The following is a 27,632-nucleotide window of genomic DNA, read 5'->3' on the forward strand; positions in this document are numbered from 1 at the left end:
AGTAAACTGCCTGGCATAAAAAAAAAATTGAGAATGGCAAATTAGAAGTGGGTTGGTTGCCTGTTTATTTAGAGAAGGCATAGGCCTATTCCATATGAGGGTAGGCTATTCTGGACTGATGGGAAAGATGAGCCCAAACTCCCATGGGACCAAAGCACCATCATGGTGTCGACCCCCCCACAAACACACACACATTTGAACATGAGGCTCAACTAAGCCAAACTTCCCAAAGATTCTAGCCTACATAGAAAAAATATTATTCTGACCATGCGCATTTCAGACATTTGATAAATTATCAGTTGGGTGTAAAGTAACTCGTTTCTTTTGAAATTAGTGCATTTAAACACATATTTGAGACTCCTAAAAAACTAAAGATTCCTGTGTGCAATCAAAGTCTTGCAACAGTGATAACTCAGTGCACGTTCGTGGGTTAGTGTTGCATAAAGGTGTGACGTACTTCCGCCTGTGGTCCACTTTACCAGTGGCCTTTTGTGCCTTTCATGTAAATTTGAACGTATGCACTCGATGAGAAATTTTAAGCGAAACGTTTAGCTGACGTGGGGGATATTTTGACCTGAAATGGCGTCGGGTACACCGTAAGTTTTTTGTGTATATGTATATTTCATGTCAGTTGTTTCTCTTAGACCACGTATTTGAGTTTATCGATTAAGTTACCATACCAAGCAAGCTATCGCTAGCCTGCTTGTTGAACATTGTGCCTAACGTTGACTAACATTTGGCTAACTAGTTGGCCAGCTGCTAACGTTACATTCCCATAAAGATAACTCACGTTGGCCTGTTTAGTTAGGTTGCTAGCACTACAAGATTACCCCAGCCTTGTCATTACGGATCAATGTCCGATCTAACGTTAACACCCGAATGGCACCGTATCGAAACGTTGTAACCGTTCTTAGATAGCATGCTAGAATGTAATCGTTAGCAAACTGGTTAGCGTGCTAGGTTGATAACTACTTCATTAGGTTGTGGTTCCATACACTTACGTAGCCAGACATGCTACCTGGTAAATTAGCAAGTAAATGCTAGTTAACATACAACTGCAATGTGAAATTATTTTAACGGATCACCTTGTTTTTGAGATTGCCACGGGCAGCACTGACCCTGGGTAGTAAAATAGAATGATCCACTTAGTTGTGTTGTGGCTGGTGTGTATAGGTGCACGATAATATTTAAAAGCTTTTCATTAGCTAAGTTGTTATCTAGCTAGTTAGCTGAGTAGCTGCATACGGCTAACGCAAAGTTGCGTGCATAGCCGTTTCTCTTGGATATGATTTGCGCTCAGGAGCTAACAAACAACGTAGGCCCCTCGTCCATGGTTTGGCCTCCATGCCGCCACCTTTCAGGCAACGTTAGCCGTGAAAGTAAACCAGCTGTTAAAAATCCTGCATTTGCATTTGTTATTGGGATGTACATGTAGTAAAGATAATGTTATTCGCCCCTGCATTTTCACTCTTGGAGGACAAGAAGGCAGACTTTCAAAGTCATGTAGTTCTGTCGATACTCTCCTCCTATAAAAACATGTAGTTTGAACAGGCCACCACCCTAGTATGTGGGGAAGGCCTACTTGTACTACAGACATGATTTGCTTTTTGCAGTAGGTAAAGATGTCTTGTATTGCAAAGTGCCAAACTAAAAGTTGTATTGTTAATGCATTGTAAAAACTGGTCTGGCTCCATTCTCACACAGATGCTTAAGTAGATGGGACCAACCCAAATCCAAAGCTGACAAGCGTCAGGGCTGCAATGTCTCTCAGACTGCGCCACAGCTCTCATCCACTGCAAATCACATGGGAGCCAACAACATCACTACAACTGCCAGTGCATCTCAAACATCCGGTGTCCCTTCAGCCGAGCTGAACATGCCTCCCACATCTGGGGGCCCAGGCGACGCTCCCCAGGGTGGCGTTGAGATGGCTGCAGCCATGGCTGCTAAAATAAATGCGATGCTAATGGCTAAAGGGAAGCTGAAAACACTCGAGCCTTTACCCAGTAAGGTCTGTAAAGTCTTTTAAAAGTCCTCTAAAAGTGTAGCAAAGTATGTCTTGCGAGTGTTTCGTGTAATAGAATGCCACTGACGTGTGATGTGTAATCTCAGATTGCACCAAGTGTGCCAGTCTCAAGTGTCTCTGATGAAGTTGTGGTGACTGAAGTGGATATCAACGACGTGCCCATAAATTGCAGAAACTTGCTCACAAAAGGGAAAACTCAGGAAGAGGTAACTTGCAATTGAGTTTGATCCTTTATTGTAAACATTGTTTATAAGGACAAAATAAGGAATGCTATTTGATTATAAGGAATAACTGTGATGACTGTTGGGCTTTTTCATCGCAGATTCGTCAGGTCAGCGGAGCTGTGGTGTCAACAAAAGGACTGTACATGACCACTGCTGACAAGTCCACTGCTAAAGGGCATGTATTCACCTCATAACATGTTCTGGTAAAATGACTACCCTGCTGTGCAAGGCTTGTCCTAATTGACTCTCTTTTTGTGTAGTGAGAGACCTTTATATCTCCATGTTCAAGGACGTAGCCAGGAGGAGGTCAACAGTAAGTAGCAAATCCTATCTTGTCAGAAAGACTTTGTATCTGTTCACTGTCCTCCAAAAAACAAAAATCCACAACCAGGTGTGTGTTTGTGCCTCAGAGGCCGTCCGGCGGATAAAGGAGATCATTTCAGAGGACCTGTTGAGGGCAGCCGCCGCGTCTGGAGGACAGCAGCGCCCCGTGATGCCCACGCTTCCCGTGTACCCACAGCCGCCGCGCCCCGCCGTCCCGCAGCAGCCCACCAGGCACCAGATGCCAACTATGCCACGGCTGCCCAATGCACAGCAGAACCAAAGGTCCACCCCCTCGCACGGTGGACATTCAGGGGTACGTTTGTTTAAACCGATACGTCTTTTCTCTCAATGTCTACTTAAATGAAACTCCTTCCGTTCAGATTTTTATAGATCCATGACTTATTCCCAGTGAGCAAGCCCATTTGTTTTGTTTTATGTTCTACTCTCTGAGTGTTTTGTCAATGACTGGAGGTCAATGAAGGCAAGGCCAATGAAGACTGTGGCTCCTGCTGATACCCACCTCCTAAAACAAAATTAGCAGCGAGAACAACTGTGGACTTCAGACCCCAGAGTCCATGGTTTACTGCTTCTGCTGACAGCTTTCCCTTACAACCTAACCTGTTCATGGACAGAAATCTGAAACTTTCACTAAGTGTTTTTGTTGTGTGTGTGTGTGTGTGTGTGTTATTTTCCAGAATTTTGTCCATACCAAAATATTTGTTGGTCTGGATCAAGCGCTGCCCTCGTTTAATGTGAATGAGAAGGTGGAGGGCCCGGGGGGGACGTATCTGGGGCACATCCAGACGGAGACGGGTGCCCGCGTCTTCCTGCGGGGGAAAACCTCCGGCTACATCGAGCAGGCGTCACGACGAGAGTCGTTTGAGCCACTCTACGTGTACATCAGGTACTGCTGCTTATTCATCGTAGCGAATTTCACAGATATGCGCACATGCTGGTTTACTGTGTTGTATTTATGATCCTGCTATCTTTGCAGCCACCCCAACCAGACTGGACTGGAAGCTGCAAAGAAGCTAACGGAGAGTCTACTGGAAACGGTGAGTGCTATTTTCTTTCCCAATAACTGTCAAATGTTGTCAAGTGTGGAGGTTTAAGAAAGTGAAGCTATTGTAAGCTTTATAGCACTCACTGATACCCACCTCCCAGAGAAACAGTGACCTGAACTGCCTGACCTCCAGAAATAGGTCAGAGTGATTCTACTCACTTACAAGCTCAAGATCTGAAACCCAGGGTGTGGTTAGCTCTTCATAAATGTTACTAACTCTGTGTTCTAATCGTGCCGATGTTCCCCAGGTCAGAGCGGACCATACTCGGATGGTGTCCATCTACACGGCGACGGGGTCCACTCAAGGTGTGTGCTGGTTCTCTCCGCGATGCTAGTTGAGGTGCAAGCCAACAAATAGCAGCTTTTGATTCGCGGTCTTTGTTGTAGTGGCAAGACTTTGGGGTCAGTGTCAACCTGGGAGTGGTTAAATGGCTAACCGTGATGTTAACATTATCTCCTATACTTTCATTTCAGCATACCCAGCTCATGGATACCCAGCTAATAGCAATTACAGTAGCCAGGGGTCCTGGTATAACTACCCAGCAAATGGGTACCCGGGCGGCTATTCAGCATACCCAGGAGCCACTGGTTACTGGAGTAGTGCAAATGGTCACCCCAGTCATTCTAACTTGTCGACAACCCCTCAATCTTCCCAGGCAATGGTTCAGTATCCTGTGTGTCCTAGGAAACCCCCACCCTATCTAGTACAGGTATGTTCTCTTAGTTTAGCCCCCCCAACACACACACACACACACACACACACACTTAATAGGTTTTCGAGGGGCACCTGATTCCTGGCTTGGCTTGGCTTATCTTGATGTCATTTATTTATAACTGCAGTTTCATAATGGTGTTGAATGCAGATGCATTCTCAATAACCATTTGTATGTGTAGAAACTAACTTTAAATTGTAAAATAAAAATCCTTCTCAAATGTTGAATTGCTCATGTTGACCTACACGTCAAGACAGCGGTAGTCTATCATTCTGCTCTGTTCAAGGACCAGGGAGCTAGTTCCGGCGACGCCACTAGCAGTCCATCCACCAGCCCCCCGCGGCCCGCCAGTCCCAAGCGCCAGTTTGTGGAAGAGACCGAAGCGGCTGATGAGGCTGAGGTACGGTGGCTGAATGTGAGCTTTCTCAAACACATTACTGTCTGCTGGTGGAGTGTCAACATTGAGGCCTTTTGTTTTTTGTCCCCGTCTGCAGTCTGAGTCCAGTGCAGATGTGAAGAGTGAGGAACAAACGTCACCACCGGTTTCCTCCACTGAAGGGAAAACTTCAGAAAGGTTTGTTATTTGCCCTGTTTTTTTTTACCAACAACGCTGCACACCAACTTTGTAGGATAGGGGACTGCACCTCTTGTTAGGTAGGCCTCCTTGTGGGAAGCAGTAATCGACAATTTCCACATACCTGACTGAGGAGAAATGGGAAGAAAGTGCAGTGGTAATGTAGGTGTAGGATTAAAGGGAAGAAAGTGCAGTGGTGATGTAGGTGTGGGATTAAAGGCTGTGATGACGTGTTGAGAGTGCTGATGGATAGAACCCAGAGGTCAAACCCAGAGGTCAAACCCAGTGTGCTGTTGCAGGTTCCTGATGCCGCCTCCTCCCATGCCTTTGACGGTGACGCGCAAGAGACAGAGGGAGAGCCCGCCCAAAGAGGAGGAGCCGTGTCCTGCTGCGGGTAGGCGCTACGCTTTCACACGCTGCCCACCTCTGCACACCTCTGCACTAATGCATGATGGCTCCTCTCTGTGGAGTCCCAGCTTCTCCTCAGTCTGCTCTGCAGCAGAGGATTTAAAAAAAAAAAAAAAAAAAAAATCCAAATCCAAACACTGCGATCCTTTTTCTCCCCCAGAGTAAAGGAGACCTGGATGGCCCGCCCCAGATGAACATCACTAACTTGTTGTTCTTGTATATGTTCTTTTTCTCTGTTTCTCCCTTGTCTCTTCTCTTTTACATGTTACCCGTGGATGTGGACGTGACTGTCGCTGAATGTGTGGGTGCCCGCCTTGTTATGGTGACCGATCTGCTCCCCTCTACCCTACTCCCTCTCTGGATCTGACATGTTCTACGGCTCACGTGGGGCTCGACAATTTCTCTCTCCCTCTTTTTCTGTCTCTCTCTCCCTCCCTCCCACCCATTCTTCCCTTCTCCTGTGTCTGTCTCTCTCTATGTTGTGACCTCTCTTCAGCAGGCCCAGTCGTGGTGGAGGCGCCCAAGAAGCTGAAGCTGCCGGAGGACGGCTCAGGGCTCGTGCCCTACGGAGGGGACTCCTCGGACGAGGAAGAGGAGCGGACTCGCTGCAGTAAGAAGGCTAACTCCTAAACTCACTCAAACCCCTCCGCTCCCCCAGGGTCTTGCTTACAGCAACGCCCGGCCAAAGTTCAAGCACATTCATACAAAATTACCAGATCTTCACCCCACATACACACCATGTCCACACATAAGAGTCCGCCAGGAAAAAGACTGCTACATTTTGCCATTTATGACAAACTTTTTTTTTTGTGATGGGTAATTTTAACAAAAACAGGAAAAAATTAAGCTTAGCCTATGCCTTTGACATCCTTCCTGGTTTCTTAATTGCTCTGCACCAGTAACTGATGTATGCTGTAAATTTCAGTGAAAACTTTTCTTATTTGGAAAATGGTGCAAGTCTGTTCCCATGGAATACTGTAATAAAAAGTATTTGAAACAATTGACATTTTTTTATTTTTATTTTTTTTCATTGTCTTTTACACATTTAGGGGGATTTGATTGGTAACAAGTCACTTTGTTTTTCACTTGGTGATTAGAACAGTGTACTGTAGCTAATTAAAAGTGGCCATATGTCCTAACTCTAATACCCTCTTTAGCTATTACGTCCCGTCCCATCCCCCTCCCTTATTGTGTTGCATGTAGTGCAGCTGTTGTGGAGACGTGGGCCTGTTTGAACACTTCTCTTTAGAGACTTAGATCAGGCTAATGTAGTGGGGTGGTGTAACACCATTTCTGAGCGAAAGTCCTCCCGGGTTGTCCAGGGCAAAGCAGGGATGAACGTAATGCAGGAACTGACAGTCAAAGGTGTAGAGGTGCTGGCCCAGATCTGCATTGAAGAAGGACAGCTTCCCCTGGTCGTAGTCTAGCGCCACACCGATCCTCAGGGGATGGCTGGTGATTCTGATGTCTGGGGTCCAGCCACTGTGCAGGAACTCGTACTTGTGCCTGAAGGAAAAGAGGCAGAACGTTTGGGAAATGAGTTTCAACCTATATAATAAGGCCATTTCAACAGATGCTCTGCCATGCTCCTTGCCTACACAGCGGTGCTTTGTGATTTTGCAGTACGCTGCAGTGCCTCATGAAGACTTGGCAAACGCCTTGCCAAAGTCAGGAGCTGCCCTGGTTGGTGCTGAAAATAGGTGTTTCCATAGCAACAGAAGTACGTAATGCTATGCTATGGGCCTTTCACCATTCCATTTCATTGCCTGTTATAAAGCTAAATGCAAGAAAGCATTGGGGAGATTTGCTCTCTCCTTTGATAGCAAAGCTCTATTTATTCCTTCTCTAAGCTGACTAAAATGCTCAAAGTGGGCTGTGTTTACGGTAGGCCTGGTGGGTGGATGGAAGCTTTTGTTGGTTGTAGCTGTCATTTGTATTGCCAGACAGAAAGGCAAATGACTGCTTTTTACACACTATACTTTTGTCATCCTTAGTCCTGGCTATGTTAGTAGCCTACTAATTAGAGGTACCCAAAATAACGACTTCAGGCCTCACTCGCTGGCCGCCACTGCCCTTTTGGGGTTCATGATGACGTACTTCTACAACCAAAGCTGAGGAACTGCAGGTGTGCGTCTTACCGGGACGGGGTGAGGACATGCCTCATGCACCACGAAGTGTTGTTGCCTCCGAAGTAGGCATTTCTCTGGGTGTCTTCGTAGGCCACTCCAATCCTGTATTCTGTGTGGGGGTCCACCTCCACTTCCCAGTAATGCTTGGTTCGCACTGGTATCAAATCACCAAGGACTGCCACGCATCTGACAACAAATAAGTCGTAAGTGTACCAGTGCAACTGTTAAGAATTGAACAAACAGGGTTCAAACGATTAAGAACTAGATTAGCTAGTCATGAAGGTTGACTGTTTGAGTACTGGTTTTTTTTACATCTGCACAGGGGACTGATCTGTGATGTTGCTTGTTTTCACCGACATGAACAGACCATGTGACATCGGCTTAAGCTTAATACATGTATGGGCATCATATTCAGGCCCACCTTGCAAAGGTATTGTCACTGAAGGCCATTTCACTCAAAGGCAGTTCCTCATCTGTGTAGAACATGGTGAAGCCATCCTCGGACACACTCAGGCATGGATGGGCTGTGTCCTCCAGAAGGTGAAAGAATGTTCCTGGAAATATTAACTGCATTAGTATTTCAGTGGCACAAAAGATTAACAGGGATTCATTCATTAACCCCAAGTAGCCTCAGCACAATATATCCACTGAAATTATTAAGATAGTCACAATATAGAAAGCAACACTTATACTACACAATATTATATAATGGCATTTTCAAATCTTAAAGGACTCTACCCATGCCTTAAAAGTGCAGTCAGTGTACAGCACGCGGTTTCAAGCCCATAACAATTTTTGACACATTCTCAGTAGGTAGCTCAGGCTCCAAAAAATATAAAACAAAGTGGGGGCAACCTGTCCCTTAAACAAAAACGAAACCTTGAGGGGAGTTTCTCTGGGAATACTGAAGGGGGTTGTTTGATCTTTGGTTAAAATGTAATAAGTTGTTCTGGACAAACGCGTCTGCTAATAATCTTAAATCTAAACATAAACAAGCTCGACTTCCCGTTCAATCACTGACTGCTTCTTTAATTCCAACATAGTGCATGAGAACTTCGAGTCCTGTAGAAAGTCATTGGACTATTCAAAAAATGATTAGTGCAGTACTGGCCTGAGTCTATTAAGATGGTTACAGATTGTTCCCACATTTCATTTGATAACCATTAAATGTGTTTACCCATAGTCCCCGATGATGAATGAGCACAGGTATGGGATCTCACCTGTTGTTGACACAGTAAACGACTCACTTCTCTCACTCGGGCCGCCAATATTCACAGCCCTGACATAAATCAGGTAACACTTTCCTGGCTGCAGCTGAATTAAGCACTCACAAGTAGGAATGGCCACAATGGACCTGTTCAGATATAAAGAAGAATGTTATCAAAGCTCAAGACAACTTGGCTAAGTATAGCTTTCTAGGACACTGGGCTATTATGCCCATTGGAGATTTGAAGTGCTGACTAAAAACCAAGTATATGGCTTGCACACAGCAACCCCTGAGGCTGATAACACACAAGTTAGGAGAATTTGTTCCGTGTAACCTTTAAAAGAAACACATTAAGGCAATTTTCCACTAACTATTTTTGCAATGAAGCACAGAGCACACTGAATTCTTTGATTATGTACAAGATGCTCAGGCAGGGTTGCACGTCCGTGTTTCCACAGTGGGCGATCATATGCTTGCTTACTCTGTCACACCGGCTTTGCCTGCTTCTGCGCCCATCTCGATCAGCTCCAGCGTGTAGGAATCCACAGGGTTGGTGTTCCCTGAGTCCCAGCGAATGAGGGCAGCATCCGTACAACTTGTGCACTCCCGTGGCTTGATGACGGGAGGAGAAGGCACTGCAGAGCAGAGAACAGGAGAGGTGAGGTCTCTCGAGCCCAAGAACTGGGTCAGAATTAGACGAGTTGCATCAGGCCTGAAAAATTTTATTTTTACCTGTCATGTACACAGCTTTCTCACTGGCTGGGCTGATGCCTGTGGTGTTGGTTGCAGTGACCCAGAACTCGTACTGTGCATTGGGCAGTAACGCAGTAACAGTGTAGTGAGTCTCCTTCACCTTCACCTTTGATGCTACACAGGGAACAAAATCACCACTGAGAAGTGTATGGCTTGATATCATGACTGATAAAGAAGTTTCTCCTGTAATGTAGGGAAAAACTATAAATAATCAACAGTGTATGCGTAAAAAAAGCATGTGAGGACAGACTAAAAAGGCCTGTCACTTCACATGGCAAATCAGGGAAGTTAAAATAATGTGTGTATCCTTATCCCACGTGTCATAGCCCAGTTCTGTCAGCTGATATTAATTCTTAATGGTGTGTGAGATGATTTACTGTAAGTGCTGAGGGAAGGCTGACGGTTGTTACCTTCCAGATCAGACTCCACGGTGATGTCCTCAAAAATGGGTCTGCTGTAGAGCTCATAGTACTCCACCGTGTCATCAGAGAACAGGCTCCAGCACACGCGCAGAGACGTGCAGGTGGCAGAGTTGGGAATCTGTGGGTTCATGACTGGAGCCGAGGGAGCTGCAATGTAGTTTAGAGGTCGACAACATCAAAGAAACATACTTATTTCACCACATTTATTTTCCTTGAATCTTTCTTTTTCTTGAATAGTAGGAAGATTTACCAAATCCAGTGTTATTACTGTGACCCTTTTTACATGAATTATATTTATAATCAGGATTCTTTATGCCTACTACTCTAGTAGTGCAAAGAAATGGGCAAGAACAATGTTTAATATCATTTCCAAACTGTTGATAACAGCAGGATTAATACTATAATTTATATATCTTCCATACAAAAGCACCTTACATAATTATTGACAACTGACGGCTTAAAGTTGTGAAGGGATGACACTCAAAGCTCTACAGTGAGCATTCATGGTTACCATTCTTTTCTTAGTGACTAATACGGCACTGTAATTAATGTGTGAAAGCAAGTGGTGTGTGATGGGCCTGTATGGAAGCTCTATGGGGTAATGTGAATATCTACTTGTCACAAAGATAAAGGGTGTGATTTGTGTGTGTTCATTAAGACGCAGAGATGATCAAAACCTGGGACGGCATTGATTGAGTCCATCATTTGTTTGACATCAGACAAATCAGCTGTTTGGGTGTCAAACTCCAAGGATGTCGAGATCTTGAGGTCTGGTTCCTCTTTAGCATGTTCCTCAATTCTGTTAGGGACCAAACATAGAACTGTCAAGAATAGGCCTGAACAAAGTGTTGTTCCAGTTATAGAAAACCACCCAAATTTTGCAAACCATTCACAAAGGGCACTGTTAGAGCAAATGTTCACTCAATCACAAAAAAACTAAAAAAGCACAGACATGCAAAAATACTAGGCCTATATAAAATCAATCTACACTGGTTTGGTTAATTGCATCATATTCAGTAATATTGAATACTTTGTGGTCAGTCTACAATGCTTCCGACAAGAAGACAGTGGTGGAATAAATAATGTGTGAAACGTTATAAAAATCAACACAGCATATCTAGCATTTGCAGGCTTATTTCCAATGAACACCAGCACAATATTCAAACAAGTTAATGCATGAAAACTTCATGCAGAGGGAAAATATTGTTCAGATTATATTATTATTAAAACAGTAGTGGAAATGATTTCCACTACATTGAAGTAAATAGATACACATACCTCTTCATGGCGGGCATTACCCTCTGTCAAATGTAATTCAAAATCATATAGGCAACCAACCAAAGTGATTAAGTAGGCTATTTCAATGTATGACAATTAATTGTTGGCAAGTCAACTGACCTGAAGGAAAGAATACTTGTTTTCAGTTCTGTAGAGCATTTGGGCTTGCTCAATCATTTCTTTGGAATTATCCAGCATTCTCCCACAGTCAATCAGCTGAGTATAAAGAGACTCAAGCTTCTTTTTCTTCTCATCCTCCAGAGCTGATGCCCTCTCGTCATACCTATGGGCCAGCGTCTGGAGGACATCATTATAGTGATGCTCCAGGTTCTGTTCTTGCCTGCCAAAGTTTTCCTGCAGAGATGCAAAATATCTTGATTGTCTCTAATCTGGCATACTGTTAATCATAAATGAGACAGCTGGAGACAACTGGAGCAGATACCTCTACTGTTATAAATATCTCCTCGAGGTTGCTTGCAAAATTTTCCATTTGTGTAATCTTTTCTTCCAACTTGCTCCTTGTTTTATTGATGCTACTCTGTAGGTAAAATACAAATAAAAATAAGAGGTCAAATAAGAGTTCAGAAAAACTGGACATGGGTATCATTGAATAAGACTGAGGTCGCATACCTTAATTTCTTGGGCTGCTTTCTTCATTAGGATGACCCTGTGATTCTTGTGAGGCCCAGTAATATTTTTAAATACGTAGGTGGATGTCTGGCAGTCGGTGCAGTAAGCATCAGGAGGGTCGCTCTCACTCTGAGCGGTGCGTCCCTCCATCAATTCCTTTGACTCATCAAATACACTTTGATTTCCCGTCAGAAACACGTCATCATTGCCCAGTGCATGCTCACTCTCGTCTTCCTCAGGTATGTAGGGTTCAAAGTGAAGTGACTCATTTGTGTCCACAGAAAACCGTTGGAAAGTGGAAACCTGCGGTTTGGCCTGTGGTTCTGTATTTTCTAGACTGTACATGTCCATAAGTACTCTGGTGCGATCTTCAACTTTGTCTTCATCATCACTAACTGTCATTTCCTCTGCAATGACATCCAGTGTCCCTCCAAACAGATCCATGTTGAGTAGCACTGGCTGTGAAATTAGTAGAGTGATAAGAAAACAGACACCAATAGCATTATCACTAAAGCTATGTTTCATGTTTCAGACCATAGCCTACTGTATGGCAAATTTACGCGTGCTGAAGCGCGCCCTCTATTTTCAGTTTTGCAAAACAGGCAAGTTTCCACAGTGTTTGCGTCACTTACAGATTTTCAATGGATTTCAATCCGCGAAAATGTCCATGTCAGTGTCCTGTGTAGGCTAGTTCAGGGTGGGCTTGACTTAACCACAGCAACCTGGCTAAACGACATGCAACTTTGTGACAAATATAGACGAAGTCAACAGCCAAGTCAGCTGCTCATGTTTCACCCTCATTCCTTTTTTGTTGCGTTTTATTTTACGCATTTGAAACTATTGCAATAAGATGGCACTTGTTAACATACAAACACATTTTCCGTAGTATGTTTTTAATGGTTCTGAAAGTAATATAGCGTACGGCCTGTATTTATATAGTTTACATCAGACAACAAAGCAGACATGGAATTTCCCGAGCATGTGATCAAAAGGTCAAAGTTGAAGGTAAAAGGATATCTACGTCATGCATATGGCGGACGGTGTAAACACAGCAGCTAGCGCTAAACTGGAGTTGTATATGTTTACCCAAAATGAATAGTGTAGACTTCGATCGCTTGGATAGTTTAGATGGCTGGGTCGCGATTAAAAGTAATTTGTTTGATGAAAACGAGACATTTAAATTGGGGTTTATCGTTCAGTGGAACGTAATCGAATCCAAGTTCGCTGTCACTTGTCACAACAGAACACTTCAGCGACAGAAACGAAAAGAAGAGCTAGCAATCGGAGATACACAAACAAGCTGGGCCGGATTGTTCTCTGTCAGTGATCTAAGAAATGTCCACCGCCAGTTTACATGTGTTGGTGATATATTGGCCCCATATTTCCCTGATTTGTCAGACTTCGAGGATGGTAATATATGGGACCTCATATTTTTTAACCGGACAGGGAACCAAGAGGACCAAGACAAAGATCTGGATACCCCCTGTCGTCAGCTCGAAAAATACTTCAGTACTGCGATTGACGTATGTGGCCGTAAGATTGTTTTAGATTCTTTATTTAACAACGATGAACGAGATGTGGAAGAATACTTTGAAAATCTTCAAGAGTTCAAGAGAAAAACAATGGAGGATGAAGTTGCCAGGGCCAAAGATCTTCTGCGAAAGGTGAGCTGTGCCTATCATGACAGGTGGCTTCCTACAGATGGTGGTCGGTCAGTAACGTAAATGGTTTGGGTGCATTTGCAAGTCTGCAAGAAAGCTGTTGTGTTGTATTGGCCAGTTGGGATGTAGGCCTACAAGATGGGGTCACCGATGTTTCCCAGCAGGTCTAGACTAGCATTGGGCCTACATTATAGGCAGGATTACCTTTAACATGCTTTCAGTCGGTATGGCAAGGATTAAACAATATTAATGATGCCACCAGTTGTAGGATTTTATATTTAAAGCCAAATAAGTGATCCTCTTTGTATACGAAATGTCCCATTTTATTAAACAATTCAAACAAATGATGACAATTGGCTGCTTGTATTTTGGCATGTAAGTACTGTAGGCCTAGGCCTATGGCCTAGCCTATTAATAATAATCAGCAAACATGAACAAAAAGGCAAATCAGGTCCTATATTTGGTCTTATTTTCATTGTTTGCTGAATTCAAAAGCCTGATATTAGCAGTATGATAATAATATTTGTTGAATCCTGAAGTCAGTATCTTTTTAGAACAATGGCCAAAATACCCACAAGCATGCAGAGGGATCTATACTTTACTGTTGCAGTGTTTCCATCAGAAAAAATCAAGCAAGTGAGGGTTATCTGTCTGGAGAACATATTGGACTACTTTTACAAGATGAAATTGAATCAGATTGATCATTTCTTACAAAATGTGTCTTTGTTATGAACATATGCAATAAGCAGCATTAAATTGCAGTCATTTTATCTAGTAGGTATAGGCCTGTCTTCCATGGTACACCAGCAACAAAATGAAATGCAAAATAGCACAATGCTGGAGCATATTTCTTGTTGATAAAAGTGGTTTGGCTCCTTTAAGAACAACTCTATGTGAGTGTGTGATGAGTCACAGTGAAAAAGCAAGAGAGAGAGAAACCACAAGTGAATTGCTAGGTCCATAAGCATGACAAGTATGGAAACAGTTCAGTCTCAGTGTATTACGCCATTAGAAGTTATTTGTAACTGAATATCAATAACTTGTGATGCATCTTTTCTAGGAGTACAAATACGTTTGAGAAGTGCACAGAAAATTGAACATAATCATTAGATCTTTAGAAAGGCTGTGAAAAAGGGGCCACAGTTCATACCTGTACCTTGAATCTTGTATCTGCAGTGTTGCAAGCTTGTGATTTCAGCATCACACAGGAAAGTTGGAAGGGAGGACATTTGTGTGCATCTGCAAATTCTATTAACATGTACAAAACTTTTTCATAAAAAGTTCTACAACTATGAAGTATATTTAACATGTGTAAATCATAGTAATTGTATGCTTTGTCTGTTGTCCAGGATGGAAAAGACAGTGTCTAATAGTTGACTTGCACTATTAGTTTAGGTACCATCTGTTTGTTTGTAATAAATAAACATTTGACCTGTGCATTTTGGGCTCTTTCGGTATGCACTCCTTGTCAAAGCTTGTGAGGTAGAAGAAAAAGGAAAAGTTCTAGGAAACTCTGTATGACTTCAACATGAAATGATTTTTATTTGATCTTTGATACATTGAAGTGGTAGTTGTTCAGACTTTCTTCTCTTTTTTGACAAAATGTACAAGGTCTTATAGAAACTATTGTCCTTAGCTATTGAGTTGCTAGTCTCATCTATTTAGGCTATTGTCTACCTCCATTGTTTGACTCTATAGGCCTATAGGCCTAGTTCTGAGGACGATGATGACTAAATCAGATCTTATCCTACTTAAACAGATTAGAAAACAAATTAGATTGGAAAAAGCATGTTGCTTTTGTTTTAGCACATCAATTTTAACTCAATACATTTGTCTCACACACGTCATAGAGAAGACTCTATCTATCTGTCGTCAATGTCATTTGTTGTGATCCCACTGCCCATCTACTCTATGTGGAATGGATTTCAAATGGCCAACTGGTGCTTACCCTTTTGAGGGAACTTCAAAACCAGGTAAAGGTTAACTGCTAATTTTTGCTAGTTTTATTTCCTCCGTCTCGTTCCATCACCACTCCGGTAATTCCAACACTATTTCTTGTCAAAATGAAGATGGAGAAATGGGGGCAGGGAGTTACCTGTGTGTGTGTGTATGTTTACTAGCCCTGTTCTGGTGGGTGTGCCGTGGAAGTGGTTTCGGACCTCCGTGTGAGTGGGAGTCATGTGGGTTCTCAGCACCAGCACCAGGACCTCTGTCTGTGGTTTGAGTCGATTGCAGGCCAGCCATGGTGGGAGGCACTGAGAGCGCTTTAGAGAGAGTCCGCCGTGAAGCTGCTCCCCTCATGACTCATGCAGACATTGTGTGTTTCCCTCGCCAGCATGTCAAAGGCCCTCTCTAACGGAGCTCTCTACTACATCTTTGTCACCTCTGCAACTGTTGGCATGTGTGCCTGCCTGTAGCTCATCCCCACTGCGTCTTCATTACAGTGCTCCTACAGAAGCCCATGTGATTTGTATGCAATGACATAAACCTGAAGAAGCAGGAGAAAGCAACATGTTGAGTAGCACTTATGTGATGGAATAGGCTCTCTGCCTGTTACAAGAGTGGGCAGCATTAATTGCGGCGATGGTGATGACGGTGCTAGTCATGCAGAAGACATTGGAATGCTTGTAGTGCGGAGCATATGAACTGAAGCCTCTATTATGAGACAAGTACTTCTGAGTGGCACAAGCATGCGCTCACTCACCCACCCACGCAGCACAGTTGTCATCAACCAGTCATGTTGATGAACATGTCAGATTCTGCATATGGCTGAAAATATGATATGCTGTAGATATTTGGCCACTTGGCCTATGTCTATGGTAATACAACATTTGGGATTTCAACATTCAAATTTGAATTAGTGTCATTCTGTGTGATACAAAAATTGTTATTGGACTGTATGATGACTTACTTATGTAGGCTATTTTTTACTTCTTTTTTTCCCTCACAATTACTGTAATTGTTACTGCGCAATTTTGTTTGTGTCATAATGAAGTAACCGAATAGTTGAACCCTCACTGACCCCTCCCATGAATTATTGCATAATGTAACAGTTCTTTGACAAATATTTCTTTCAGATGTTCCAGGAGCACAATGGCGCCGACAGTTTGGTCCGACTGTTAAAGATTTATGAAGAGGAAGACGAAGCTTACAAAGAATTAGTCACCGTGGCAACGCTCTTCTACCAGTACCTTCTGCAACCTTTTCGAGATATGAGAGAGCTGGCTATGCTGTATAAGATGGAAATTCTGGTACAGTCTGCCCTTCCTTGTTTCAGAGCAAGAGCATTTTGATAGATGACTATTAATGAAATTATTGAACTGAAAAGCTAGAGTTTGCCATCTATGGTTTTGTGTGTTTTATTTCAATGCTATGACAGCATTTCTCTCAAAGACTCAACAAAAAATACCACGGCTCTTAATCTTTTTTCTAAGTCCTTTCTTAAAGGTGTAGTATGGGATGTAAAAAATTAAAATGCCTCTGAATTTACAATGCTAACTATTTTCCTCCTGATAAATGTTATACTTGGTCTGGAAGCATTCCTTACATCACATTTATTCATAGAGCAGACACTTTTTATCGTAAGTGACATACAGCTACAGAATCCTTTAGCACTAACTGCAGGGTTCAATGATAAGGTAATGATGAGAGGAGACTTGCGGCGAATGGATCCACAGAGTAAAATGGATACCATGGTCCCTTGGACATGATGTGCTCAATTGTATCTATCGAATCACATAGTTGATGATCTCGCCTGGTCTCAGAATGTGTTGTTGTCGCTCATTAATGACATTTCAACACACTGAATGGTGTCCCCCTCCCAACTTACGTATACGCATAACTCTGGTCCTCTTTTTTTTTTTAACTTAAATAAGATTGTAGTGATCGCCTAATGCAATCATGAGCTTCAGTGGATACCAGGTCACCCTGACAATAGAGACCCATTAGACTTACAAAAAGGCCACTGCCGTTTTCATCACCCTCCAGCTATATTCTAATACGGCCGAGAACAAATAGGGAAAACTAATGGAATTTGAAATTATTAGGACGTTTCTATTCATGTGCTGCTGCAGATAGCGTGGCCTAAATATCAGAGTGCAATTCTGACCATAGAAACAAAAGAGCAGGCGTCTATTTATTGACATGTACAGCTCCGATTGTCCATTCACACTAGCAAGAATTGCATTTGAGAATTGTATCCCATCCATTTACCTTCAGTGTGTTGTGATGTTATTGCACTTTAATGGTCTTCATACAGACATCCTGGCCAATGGAAATGTAAACGCCATTTTCACGGTAAGAAATAATGTAGCAAATGTCTGAGTTATATCAGAGCTGTTTTTTTTTTTCTCATTCCTGGCACTGAAATGTACAGAAATCGTTGGAATATGAAGAGCTGGGCCCCAAAAGGATCGCAGCTCTGCAGAAGGAGGCCGAGGACTGGAGGAGGAGAGCCGAGGACGCTGTGAGCTCCATCCAGGACATCACCGTCAGCTACTTTGTGCAGACATCAAAAGCTCTGGCAGGTACTGCACTGCTGTTTCCAGCCCAACTTACCTGGTTTCTCGCTGAGTGCTACTTTGTGTGAGCTCTGTGTTTTCCGAGTGAAAATTGGCACGAGCACCGTCCGTATCCAGGTATTTTAAAGAAATTGCTGTACAGTACACTCTCTTTACTTGTGAATGCGTCTGTTTCCGCTGTCAGCTGCAATTTGACTGTGCGGCGTAAAATAGACTGGATCATTATGACATCATGCTGACTACTTTGTTTGCTCCCAAACAAGCCGTGTGCTGTCAGAAAGCCCATAAGCACTGAGTCACGGGCCATCTCAGCTGAAGAAAACATCCTCTGCTCTGCAACCACACAAGCACATACTGTAGTTTCTGCTCTCAAGTCCACTTTAGATCACCGTCGCTCGCTCATCTTCTTTCAGTTGTGGTGAATAATAGCAACAGTTCTCCTGTGTGTATGTGTGGGTGTGTGTATACCGGTTTGTGTGCGTGTGCGTGCGTGTGCGTGTGCGTGTGCGTGTGCGTGTGCGTGTGCGTGTGCGTGTGCGTGCGCGTGCACGCGCGGGTGGGGTCCTGCTGAGGGTTTGAGCAGCTGGTCGCGGCAGTGACAGGAGTTGTGTTCGCAGGGATGCTGAGGCAGATGGAGGAGGATAAGCGGAGGTTTGGCCAGGCCTCCTGGGCCTCCGCCTCGCCGCGCCTGGAGAGGCTCAAGTTCCTGCTGGCCAAAGAGACACTCCAGAACATGCGGGCTAAGGAAATGTGCCTGCACCGCCGGAAGGCTGAGATCAGGGAAAAGGTGAGGGGTCCACGTTTTGTGCTGCTTGCACTCAACCTCATTTACACTGAAATGACTGAGTTTTGCATTTGTATTGATTGGCCAGAATAGAGGACAGCTGAAGAAGAATGAATAATCATCATCATTATGAAGAGCCAGAGCAATGAAGATGCTGGCACTGACTATATCTGTGTTGATTCTTCTTGCTCGGGATCAAAGAAAGTGTATGGTCAATATAAAACATAAGACACAAATCTTAAACGACTGTACAGCCACACAAAAACATAAGTTTGATATTGATAGATAGTGGCAGGCATACTACTTGCATGCCCATCAATTTCACCAGTCATAGAGGTGATGAGGTGTACTTTACTGGCAAGATGTACCTAACATTTTATTAAATAAAGGCAATTTATGTTTCCGATCATGTAGAGGTAAACATATGGAATCACTCAATCCAGAGGAAAATATTATGGAATCACAAACCTAAAAAACAGTAATTAGGACTTTGTTGCACTCTTCTGGGTTTTATGACTGCTTGAATTCTGTGAGATATATTCCTCACTAATGTAGAACAGTATTCTTCATTGTAATTTTTTTTAGCTTCCACCATAAATGTTCAATGGGATTTCACTGCCTTGCCTAACTCTGATTTTTTTTATGAGATATTTGAGAAAAATTGACATTGAGTACCTACACACGTCATTCAAATTGAGAGAGCAGACAATTTGTTGAAATTGGGCTTTCTTCCTTTTTCTTTTTTTTGTCCTTTGACATTGTCAATCAGAACCAGATGGGAAGACCCTGTTTTTGGTGTCAGTCTTATCAGTATAGCATATATTATATTCTCTCCTACTAACTGACACCTGCACCCTCTCCACTCACACACAGAACACCTCAATAGCTACCTCTCTCCAACAGCTCATCTTTTGTGCTGAACTACAGGCTAGTTTCCCCCCCTTTTCAGTCCAAAACACTTCAGAATGCAGTTTGTCACTCAAGTGTTTGAATTTCTCACTTACAACTATCTTATTGATTCCCGTCAGACTGCCATTACATTACATCCAGAGTGCTTATTTGTACTGACATGGTGTTTGTGTAGTTTTTGGGAGACTTTCCGCCTCTTCATCCACTTCTCCTGAATTGTCCTGATGATATGAGCATCTCAGCTCCTTTCTGTCTTAGCTCCTACTGCCCAGAGTAGTGCTGCAGCACGGCGCGTTGAGAACGGCGTGGTGAGAACTTGGTGTCCTAGTCGCCTGCCATTTCAACCAGAGCCTCTCTCCTCACTATCTTACCTTATTTGGGCTAGTCATCAGCCTGCATGGTCCCCCCCCCCCCCACCCCCCCATAGCTGACATCTGCTTTTTCCTTCCTCTCAGACCACTCAACAATCTCATCACACAGTTTTGCATGTCACAGTTATTATATTTTAGCTTGGGGTGAGGGATTGATGACTATTGACGATTCATGGTGATGGATGACTTGCTAACCTTCACTGGCCATATTTCATCATTTGAAGATTCCCCCTGAACAACAACAGGCAGATTAGATCCTTATTGTGTGAGTGTGGCTCACATACAAATGCCATCTTATCGTCTGATGTCTAGACTGCTGCAATGCCCTGCTCCCAGGTGCGCCAGCATGCATGTTTAAATCCTCTCAGACGAATCAGAATGCAGCAGCACGTCTGGTCTTTCATCAGTCAGAAAAGAAGAATATCGCAACACTTTTTATTTCTCCCCTTTGGCTCCTTCTAGCTGCACATTTAAATTTGATTTTTGGCGCTCCAGAAAAGGCACCCCACCGAGTGAACTCCCTCACCAGATTTACTCTCAGCCCCTGGCATACTGAGATTTGCTAATGTTCAGTGACTGCTGGTGACCAAACACTCCATATAGGCCCATGTTGGTACAGGCTACCCAGCTCTACAGTGGCAGCAGCAGCTGCAGCTGTATCCAAGGTATTGGTAGGGAAATGTGGAATGGCAATTTTCATATGCAAAACTTTGTTGTGTAAGCCTTGTCGGTAGATAATAGAAAAAAGAGTGCACACACACACACACACACACACACACACACACACACACACACACACACTAATAGAAAAAAGAGTGCACAAGCACACACACACACACACACACACACACACACCTGGGCCTATTAGCATTTTAAGTGTCACCCCACTGCCTCCAACAGCCTCCATCAGGCTTGGCAACAAGCACGACTTGATATTTCTGCCCCCGTGACACGCCTCCAAAGTAAATCTCTGGAGACATGCTTGCATAATGTCTCCAACACCTCACAGTGTGTTCTACACCTCCAGCACCTTGTGCGTACCATGCTGTGTTCCTGCTGCGATACGCAGGCTATTATTATCGGCCCAATCTCAGTCTCACAGGTGAGGCAGCAGTGGTCATGTTCCTGACCGTCTCCTGGACACAATAGAGGGCCACAGCTGTGCTGGAGCCCCTGTCCTCCGTCATGCTTCTCCTCCAGGTCTTGGTGTCCTCACTCCTATAGTGCTGGAGATGAGGCGTATTGCACTTAACCCCTGGTGTCCTCCCTCCTATAGTGCTGGAGATGAGCAGTATTGCACTTAACCCCTGGTGTCCTCACTCCTATAGTGCTGGAGATGAGGCGTATTGCACTTAACCCCTGGTGTCCTCACTCCTATAGTGCTGGAGATGAGGCGTATTGCACTTAACCCCTGGTGTCCCTCACTCCTATAGTGCTGGAGATGAGGCGTATTGCACTTAACCCCTGTGTGTCCTCACTCCTATAGTGCTGGAGATGAGCAGTATTGCACTTAACCCCTGTGTGTCCTCACTCCTATAGTGCTGGAGATGAGCAGTATTGCACTTAACCCCTGGGTGTCCTCACTCCTATAGTGCTGGAGATGAGGCGTATTGCACTTAACCCCTGGTGTCCCTCACTCCTATAGTGCTGGAGATGAGCAGTATTGCACATAGGGTCTCTTTAACCCCTGGGTGTCCCTGAGGCGTATTGCACTTAACCCCTTGGTGTCCTCCCTCCTATAGTGCTGGAGATGAGGCGTATTGCACTTAACCCCTGGTGTCCTCCCTCCTATAGTGCTGGAGATGAGGCGTATTGCACTTAACCCCTGGTGTCCTCCCTCCTATAGTGCTGGAGATGAGGCGTATTGCACTTAACCCCTGGTGTCCCTGAGGCGTATTGCACTTAACCCCTTGGTGTCCTCCCTCCTGCAGATGGGGGGCCTGACTGATCAGAAGGGCGGCATCCTGTCGGTGGACCAGCTGGAGCTGCAGTATTACGAGGCTCAGTTGGAGCTCTACGACATTAAATTTGAGATCCTGAAAAACGAGGAGCTGCTGCTGGTCGCACAAATCGACACCGTGCGCCGGCAGATGAAAGGTACTAAAGGCAAGATATGCACTGTTCGCATGCACACACTCACACACACACACACTCACACACACACACACACACACACACACACACACTCAAACACACACGTACACATCTGGACATGTTATGCAAAGAGACGCATTAGGCATCTGCTGACTGAGTCACGGCTCGGGGATAATCTGCCAAAATAGCCCGATTTTCACACACTTGTCATTTGTGTGCGCGAGTGCCGTGGCATCCTGGGCTGAGCACCGACGCGAGGAGGGGAAGAGGAGGCGACTCAGCCCTCAGCAGACAGGCCCCACATATTTATTTCCACAAGACCAGGCTTGAGTTGAAACGGTGCCACAAAAGCATATTTACAAGGGATGATTTATTCATGCAAATGGACCCTAATTGCAGCTCCGGGGGAATAGTTTGTTTGTTTCTGTGTGCAGTTTTGGGACCAGCTCGCAGTTGGCTTTGTATTTATTTATAAAACATGAAAAAGCACCCATGAGTCGTGTGTGATGTGAATCTCCTCTTCTGGCAAAGGGGAAAAACTGGAACATTGAAATGAATGAATGAATGAATGACAGAAAAAAAGGGATGTTTTGCGTGTGTGTGGACCTCAGACAGACTTGAGCTGACAGTGTAGGATTGTGAAGGTATGTAAGTGATGGCAAGCCAGCCTGACGGTGATCCAGTGATACATAGCGCTACCGTGTTTTTGATCTAATCGAAAGCCTGAAAGTGATATTCATTGGATGTGAATGCATGTATTATTAGCCGTCTTATAAATTAATGATTCACTTGATTAATCTGAATTAATGTAAAAGTAAATGAACGATTGACTTAATGAACTCTTAATGAGCCAGAGGATAAAGGGGGGGGATCCTATAGAACACAGACCAAGGGGTGGACTGGAGAGTGACCGAGGTGTCTTTGCGCAGAGCTGAAAGAGGAGGTTGTGTACTACGACACGTGCGAGGACCCAGAGGAGCTGCACAGCATCATCCAAACGTCCGGTCAGCACGAGCCCAGCCACCCCACCCACCCCGCCCGGAGCCTGAGCAAGAGACTGCAGCAGCTGGAGAGCAAGCGGGGGGCCATCTGTGCCCGGAGAGCTTACCTGCGCAATAAGAAGGTCCGCCGCCCTCGTCTCCCTGGCCTCACCTGCAGCAGGCCACACACAGACACACACACACACACACACACACACACACACACACACACACACACACACACACACACACACACACACACACACACACACTCAGCACTGTAAACTCAGAGAGACAAAGTTCCCACTCACTAACTCTCCTCCGAGGAGCCTCTTTAAGTGACCTTGTACTTTATTCATTTCCTAAATCATGTAGGTAAATGACCTAGACATTTCCCAAGCCTCATACATACTAATATAGAAGCTAGGTGTTGATAATAAATGTCCATTTTTGTGAACGCATGCTGTTTCAAATGTTCTGTCTTCATTAGGATCAGTGTGTGGACGCTCACGAACAGAAGGACCGCTTGGCTCAGGAGAGAACCGTTCAGTTTGTTCAGCACCACAGCGTCCAGTTGGTGAGTATACCGCCCAGCTAGGCCTTACCTGACTAGACTAGTCTTGTCAAAACGGGTGTCGCACGAGGCGTTTGTTTGTCTCACACGTCTTTGATTGGCGGCGCGCCAGGAGAGTCGGAGAGACAAGCGAGTATAATGAGCGCTTATACAAAGCTCTTGTGAGATTGGGACTCGTTTACATAGTTTAGCTCTGAAACGGCGTTCCCCCTGAGCCATTAGCCTCGCTGTGCTGTGTGATTGCAGAAACGAGAACAGCGGAAAGAGGAGGAGCAGAAGAGGAAGGAGTGGGTGGACCTGGAGCGGGAGAAGACCCTCAACCGGCTGCGCTCCTTCAGAGAGGTAATCTCCGTCTCCGCCATCACCACCACCATTGGCACCGCCAGCAGCACACACACACACACACACACACACACACACAGCCTGACTTGATGAAGAGTCCCCCAGGTGGTCTAATCAGTTTCCTGTACTCCCTATGATCTCCCTCTGTGTGTTAGCTTGTCATTTCGACAGGATCACCGCTCTCTGAGCTTCCTGTAATGAATCGGGCTTTTTGTAAGACCTCTGCGGCCATCTCCTAAACACGTTCAGCGCAGTTGGAGTGGAGCTGTGTCTACTTTCATGAACGCGAAAGAAATTGTTACTACTCAAAGAGATTCCATGCCATGATTAGGTATGCTGTGAGGTTGGCAATGTGATTTAGTTTATGTTTTTGTTTTTCTAGAAGCGGCAAGGCCAGTTTGTCTTGAAAACTCCTCGGACCAGGGCCATCCCGAAGGCCTCGAGTGTCTATGAGGACACGTCCCAGCCGCTGTCCATCATCAGTTTACCGCAGTTAGATGGCGGTGCTGTCGCTTCCTCTCTCGCCTCCCCCAAGAAGAAGCAGCCCAAACCCAGAGACATCCCCATCCAGATCTTTGTCTCTCCAGGACCGAAAGCTGCAACGCCTCCACCGGCCTCCACCCTGCCGCCACCTCCACAGGCGTCCAACCCACCGCCTCCTCCACCTCCTCCGCCACCTCCTCTCCCACCACCTCCTCCTCCACCTCCTCTTCCAAGCTTCCCCATAAACCAGCCAAAGAAGCTGGACTCCCCCAAGCCCCTCGACGAGAAAGAAGCACCTCCATTCCCTGCCAAAAACACCCTCAAGCAAAACATAGGTGAGATACATACATACAGTACAAACCACATTAAAATTCTTCTTTAACTCCGTGTCAAGTTAAATATGGCAGACGGCTCCCTCAAACAAGCATAATAAACAAGTGTCCCTGGCTTAAGGTGCGTTTCCATCGAAGATGCTCCACCGAAAGCCAAGCGTGGTCTAAGACTAATCCTAATTGCATCCTGGGAAAGGCGCCCATATTGGTAAACAGAAAAGACGGGTCTTGTTTTTGTATGGTTTCACATTGAGGCAGTGAAGCTCTGACTGTCTGCAGAAGATTGTGCTCAGCAAACAGGCGGCCGAGACGCCGACTCCAGTTCCTGAGTGGAATACTGGTGCAGTGTCTGGGCTCCAGGGCCATGGTGAAAGAGAGGTTTGGAGCGAGAGCTCCTTCAGGAAGTCACTGGTTTACTGTCTCTGCTGAGCTTCCCTCCGGTGTGCAGCTAATGGCTACCGTAAGACATGTTTACACTGGTGGGCCATCCTGTGCCACTCTAAGCACAGTCTCTGAGGTGAAGTCTTCTGCCAGAGCGGAAGGGGACTGAAGTCCCGAGTCCTTTTCCTCAGCTAAAATGGGTTTAATGTAGAGACTAACTTTGACAATTGTTTTGTGTATAATATATTTTTTTGTATGTTTAAATCAGTTCTGAAGAAGCGTTTGCACCAGAAATAGACTCTACATGGGTAGTTTACATTCTAAGTTGTTTGTTTGTTTGTTTGTTTAATCCATAGGCTCCATGGACGAGGTGCTGGCGTCCTTACAGAGAGGGCAGATCCAGTTGCGCAAGGTGCCCCCGCCGAGCTCCAGGCCGGCCGGCAGCCCGTCGGAGAGCGCAAGGGACAGCATCCTGTCGGCCATCCGGCAGGGCGTGAAGCTGAAGAAGGTGGAGCCGGACCCGTCGGGACCTGCCCCGGGCAGCCGGGACTCGGAGCTGGAGCGCAGCATCAAGGCCGCCATGCAGAGGATGAAGAGGGTGTCCTCGGACTCCGACGATGACGAGGACGAGTCGGACGACCACGGCGACACCCAGTCCGAGGAGTGGTGCAGCTGAAGACGCTCCGGGCCTCTCTCTCTCTCTCTCTCTCTCTCTCGACGCCAGAACCAACAAAAATCCCAAGTATTGTGCAAGGCCAATGGTATGCATTCACATGCTAGCTTTCTCTGAACTGTTACCTGATCAATAGTGTTTTTCTTTTTTTACTTGACGTTGAGAGAAAAAGCAAACGCTTAAAGCGCTATATCGGGGCTTCGTTCACACAGGTAACCTACCAAGGGTCTTTTTATGATTTTGATAGTAAGGCACTTTGATCAGAAAATCCAAATGTGACTCTACTTGTCCAGTAAGATGTCCTGCTGGAGTATAAAGTCTGCTCTTATCTATGAAGTCTGCTATGATCTACAATCTCAGAACAGGGACAGTCCAGTCAGAATAACTCATGAATGAAGGACTCCGAAATGGGGCATTGAATTCATTCCCAATGGTTATCATGGTTACAGAACTACAGAATTGTTAAAGGCAGAGAAAGTCCTTAGAAAATATATAATAATAGCCTGTATTTAGAGATTTCCAGAGTGTATACAACATTAAGACACTAAAACCATGAACAACAATAAGTAGAAAGTGGCAGCCTTTGCACTTTGATGGGCGCAGATTCTGGCTGCACTTCAATGCACATAAACATGACCTTGTAGCCTTCGACATGTCTCTTTTATGTCTGTGGGAGTTCCTTAAAAGGAAAAGTGTGTTGCATGTTGACGTGGTGCATCATGATGTTGGCACCATACAATTTACTATTTGCGTGTATGTGTGTGTGTGTGTGTGTGTTTTAAACGTGGCAATATTTGGTAGTGCAGCAAAGCAATGTTTAAGGCGTGCTGACATGAAATAGAGGGATACGTGCGTCTACTTTTCAAGGTGACTTCATTTGTAAGCAGTCTCTGCCATAACCACAGAAATCCAGTAAACCTTGACCTTTGTCTCAAAGCGGAGTATTGCTCAAGCATAAATGTGTTAGTATAATCTTTGATTTACAGCCCTGTGTTGCACTTAATTTAACCCGACTATGTTACCAGAAATTGAAGGCGTGATGTCATGCACTGATATTTTTCTTTGCCTTTTTTTTTCTCCTTTCAGTTGAATTTCTTTCTTTTTTTGCTTAAGTACTTAATCAGTTTTTATGGAATTACAGTTTGTAAAAAAAAACACTATAATTAAATATGCAAAAGTGCCTTGAGGATTGTGTTGTTCATTACAATTTTTAAAAAAAAAAAAGACTATTGATGTATTCTGCTACAAACAAGTACTAGATAAACGTGTATAGCCCACAGGAGAATAGCACTGGCGTTGTAGATATCATCCAAAGTCTTTTTGACGGGGAGCACGTGTGCCATTTTGTTTTTGATCATGATTAATGTGTAGCTCTGTGAAAACCTGTGAGCTCACGTCTGCAACACGTCACATCTGACGCAGATGCCATGTGCCTGCCTGAGTGCATTTAATGTCGCTGCCATCTAGTGGTTCTAGTGAAGTTCCCTCCCTCCCTCCTCCGTGCCAGAGGCCTGTTGCTCCAGTGCTTCCCTCGTTGAGGCGGACTCTTTGCATTAAAGGCCACCAGGGATCTTTATGGCTCCAGGTCAAAAATGAATGAGTGGCAGTGGTGCATATAGCAACATAAATGTTCTGAGGTCCTATTCTATAGACCTCTGAAGTTCGCCTACAAAAAGGATCCAAAGCTGCCATCTTTGCCCATATAAGGAGATCCGGGAGTCAATTGAAGCTAACTGCCTATGGCAAGTTGCATGGTAAGTTAGCTCTGGGGTAGCAA

At 44.7% G+C, this 27,632-nt stretch overlaps 3 protein-coding genes across 6 annotated transcripts; 2 read left to right on the top strand and 1 right to left on the bottom strand.

The window, feature by feature from the left end:
* Positions 1-442: 442 nt before the first annotated feature.
* On the top strand, positions 443-6,332 carry LOC134096068 (KH homology domain-containing protein 4-like). Of its 3 annotated transcripts, XM_062549817.1 has the most exons (14): positions 443-596; positions 1,705-2,011; positions 2,113-2,232; positions 2,349-2,425; positions 2,540-2,563; positions 2,661-2,887; positions 3,270-3,478; positions 3,569-3,629; positions 3,886-3,943; positions 4,112-4,347; positions 4,637-4,750; positions 4,845-4,924; positions 5,224-5,318; positions 5,829-6,332. In XM_062549817.1, exons 6-14 carry the CDS (start codon positions 2,744-2,746, stop codon positions 5,960-5,962), a joined length of 1,131 nt encoding a protein of 376 aa, XP_062405801.1. In that variant the 5' UTR covers positions 443-596; positions 1,705-2,011; positions 2,113-2,232; positions 2,349-2,425; positions 2,540-2,563; positions 2,661-2,743; the 3' UTR covers positions 5,963-6,332. The 3 variants fall into 3 exon arrangements, with proteins under 3 accessions (XP_062405801.1, XP_062405800.1, XP_062405802.1); XM_062549816.1 differs by having other exon boundaries at positions 2,349-2,563; XM_062549818.1 differs by having other exon boundaries at positions 2,349-2,563; positions 5,832-6,332.
* LOC134096067 (fibronectin type III and SPRY domain-containing protein 2) lies at positions 6,323-12,649 on the bottom strand. The gene is made up of 13 exons (XM_062549815.1): positions 12,384-12,649; positions 11,752-12,210; positions 11,564-11,659; positions 11,242-11,475; positions 11,122-11,144; positions 10,521-10,642; positions 9,832-9,990; positions 9,401-9,535; positions 9,150-9,303; positions 8,682-8,815; positions 7,883-8,015; positions 7,471-7,647; positions 6,323-6,838 (listed from the first exon to the last, which is right to left on the bottom strand). The coding sequence occupies exons 2-13, from the start codon at positions 12,193-12,195 to the stop codon at positions 6,586-6,588; spliced, it is 2,064 nt and encodes a 687-aa protein (XP_062405799.1). The 5' UTR covers positions 12,196-12,210; positions 12,384-12,649; the 3' UTR covers positions 6,323-6,585.
* Positions 12,650-12,747: 98 nt separating this feature from the next.
* Positions 12,748-27,035, top strand: LOC134096066 (WASP homolog-associated protein with actin, membranes and microtubules). Of its 2 annotated transcripts, none has more exons than XM_062549814.1 (10): positions 12,748-13,415; positions 16,490-16,663; positions 17,788-17,938; positions 18,550-18,719; positions 21,928-22,093; positions 23,020-23,213; positions 23,561-23,647; positions 23,891-23,986; positions 24,369-24,804; positions 25,539-27,035. In XM_062549814.1, the coding sequence occupies exons 1-10, from the start codon at positions 12,843-12,845 to the stop codon at positions 25,856-25,858; spliced, it is 2,367 nt and encodes a 788-aa protein (XP_062405798.1). In that variant the 5' UTR covers positions 12,748-12,842; the 3' UTR covers positions 25,859-27,035. The 2 variants fall into 2 exon arrangements, with proteins under 2 accessions (XP_062405798.1, XP_062405797.1); XM_062549813.1 differs by having other exon boundaries at positions 12,749-13,415; positions 21,928-22,102.
* The last annotated feature ends 597 nt before the right edge of the window (positions 27,036-27,632 follow it).

This window comes from Sardina pilchardus, chromosome 11, assembly GCF_963854185.1.
Source record: "Sardina pilchardus chromosome 11, fSarPil1.1, whole genome shotgun sequence".
Lineage (NCBI taxonomy): Eukaryota > Metazoa > Chordata > Actinopteri > Clupeiformes > Clupeidae > Sardina > Sardina pilchardus.

Coding starts and splice junctions, on each gene's coding strand:
- LOC134096068 (XM_062549816.1), top strand. CDS start 2,744: ATGCCCACGCTTCCCGTGTACCCACAGCCGCCGCGCCCCGCCGTCCCG. Junction 3,630..3,885: donor CGGAGAGTCTACTGGAAACG/GTGAGTGCTATT, acceptor GATGTTCCCCAG/GTCAGAGCGGACCATACTCG. Junction 4,925..5,223: donor GAAGGGAAAACTTCAGAAAG/GTTTGTTATTTG, acceptor GTGCTGTTGCAG/GTTCCTGATGCCGCCTCCTC.
- LOC134096067 (XM_062549815.1), bottom strand. CDS start 12,195: ATGGATCTGTTTGGAGGGACACTGGATGTCATTGCAGAGGAAATGACA. Junction 10,643..11,121: donor GTAATGCCCGCCATGAAGAG/GTATGTGTATCT, acceptor GGTCCCTAACAG/AATTGAGGAACATGCTAAAG. Junction 8,016..8,681: donor GTTTACTGTGTCAACAACAG/GTGAGATCCCAT, acceptor TAATATTTCCAG/GAACATTCTTTCACCTTCTG.
- LOC134096066 (XM_062549813.1), top strand. CDS start 12,843: ATGAATAGTGTAGACTTCGATCGCTTGGATAGTTTAGATGGCTGGGTC. Junction 23,648..23,890: donor AGCACCACAGCGTCCAGTTG/GTGAGTATACCG, acceptor GTGTGATTGCAG/AAACGAGAACAGCGGAAAGA. Junction 23,987..24,368: donor GGCTGCGCTCCTTCAGAGAG/GTAATCTCCGTC, acceptor TTGTTTTTCTAG/AAGCGGCAAGGCCAGTTTGT.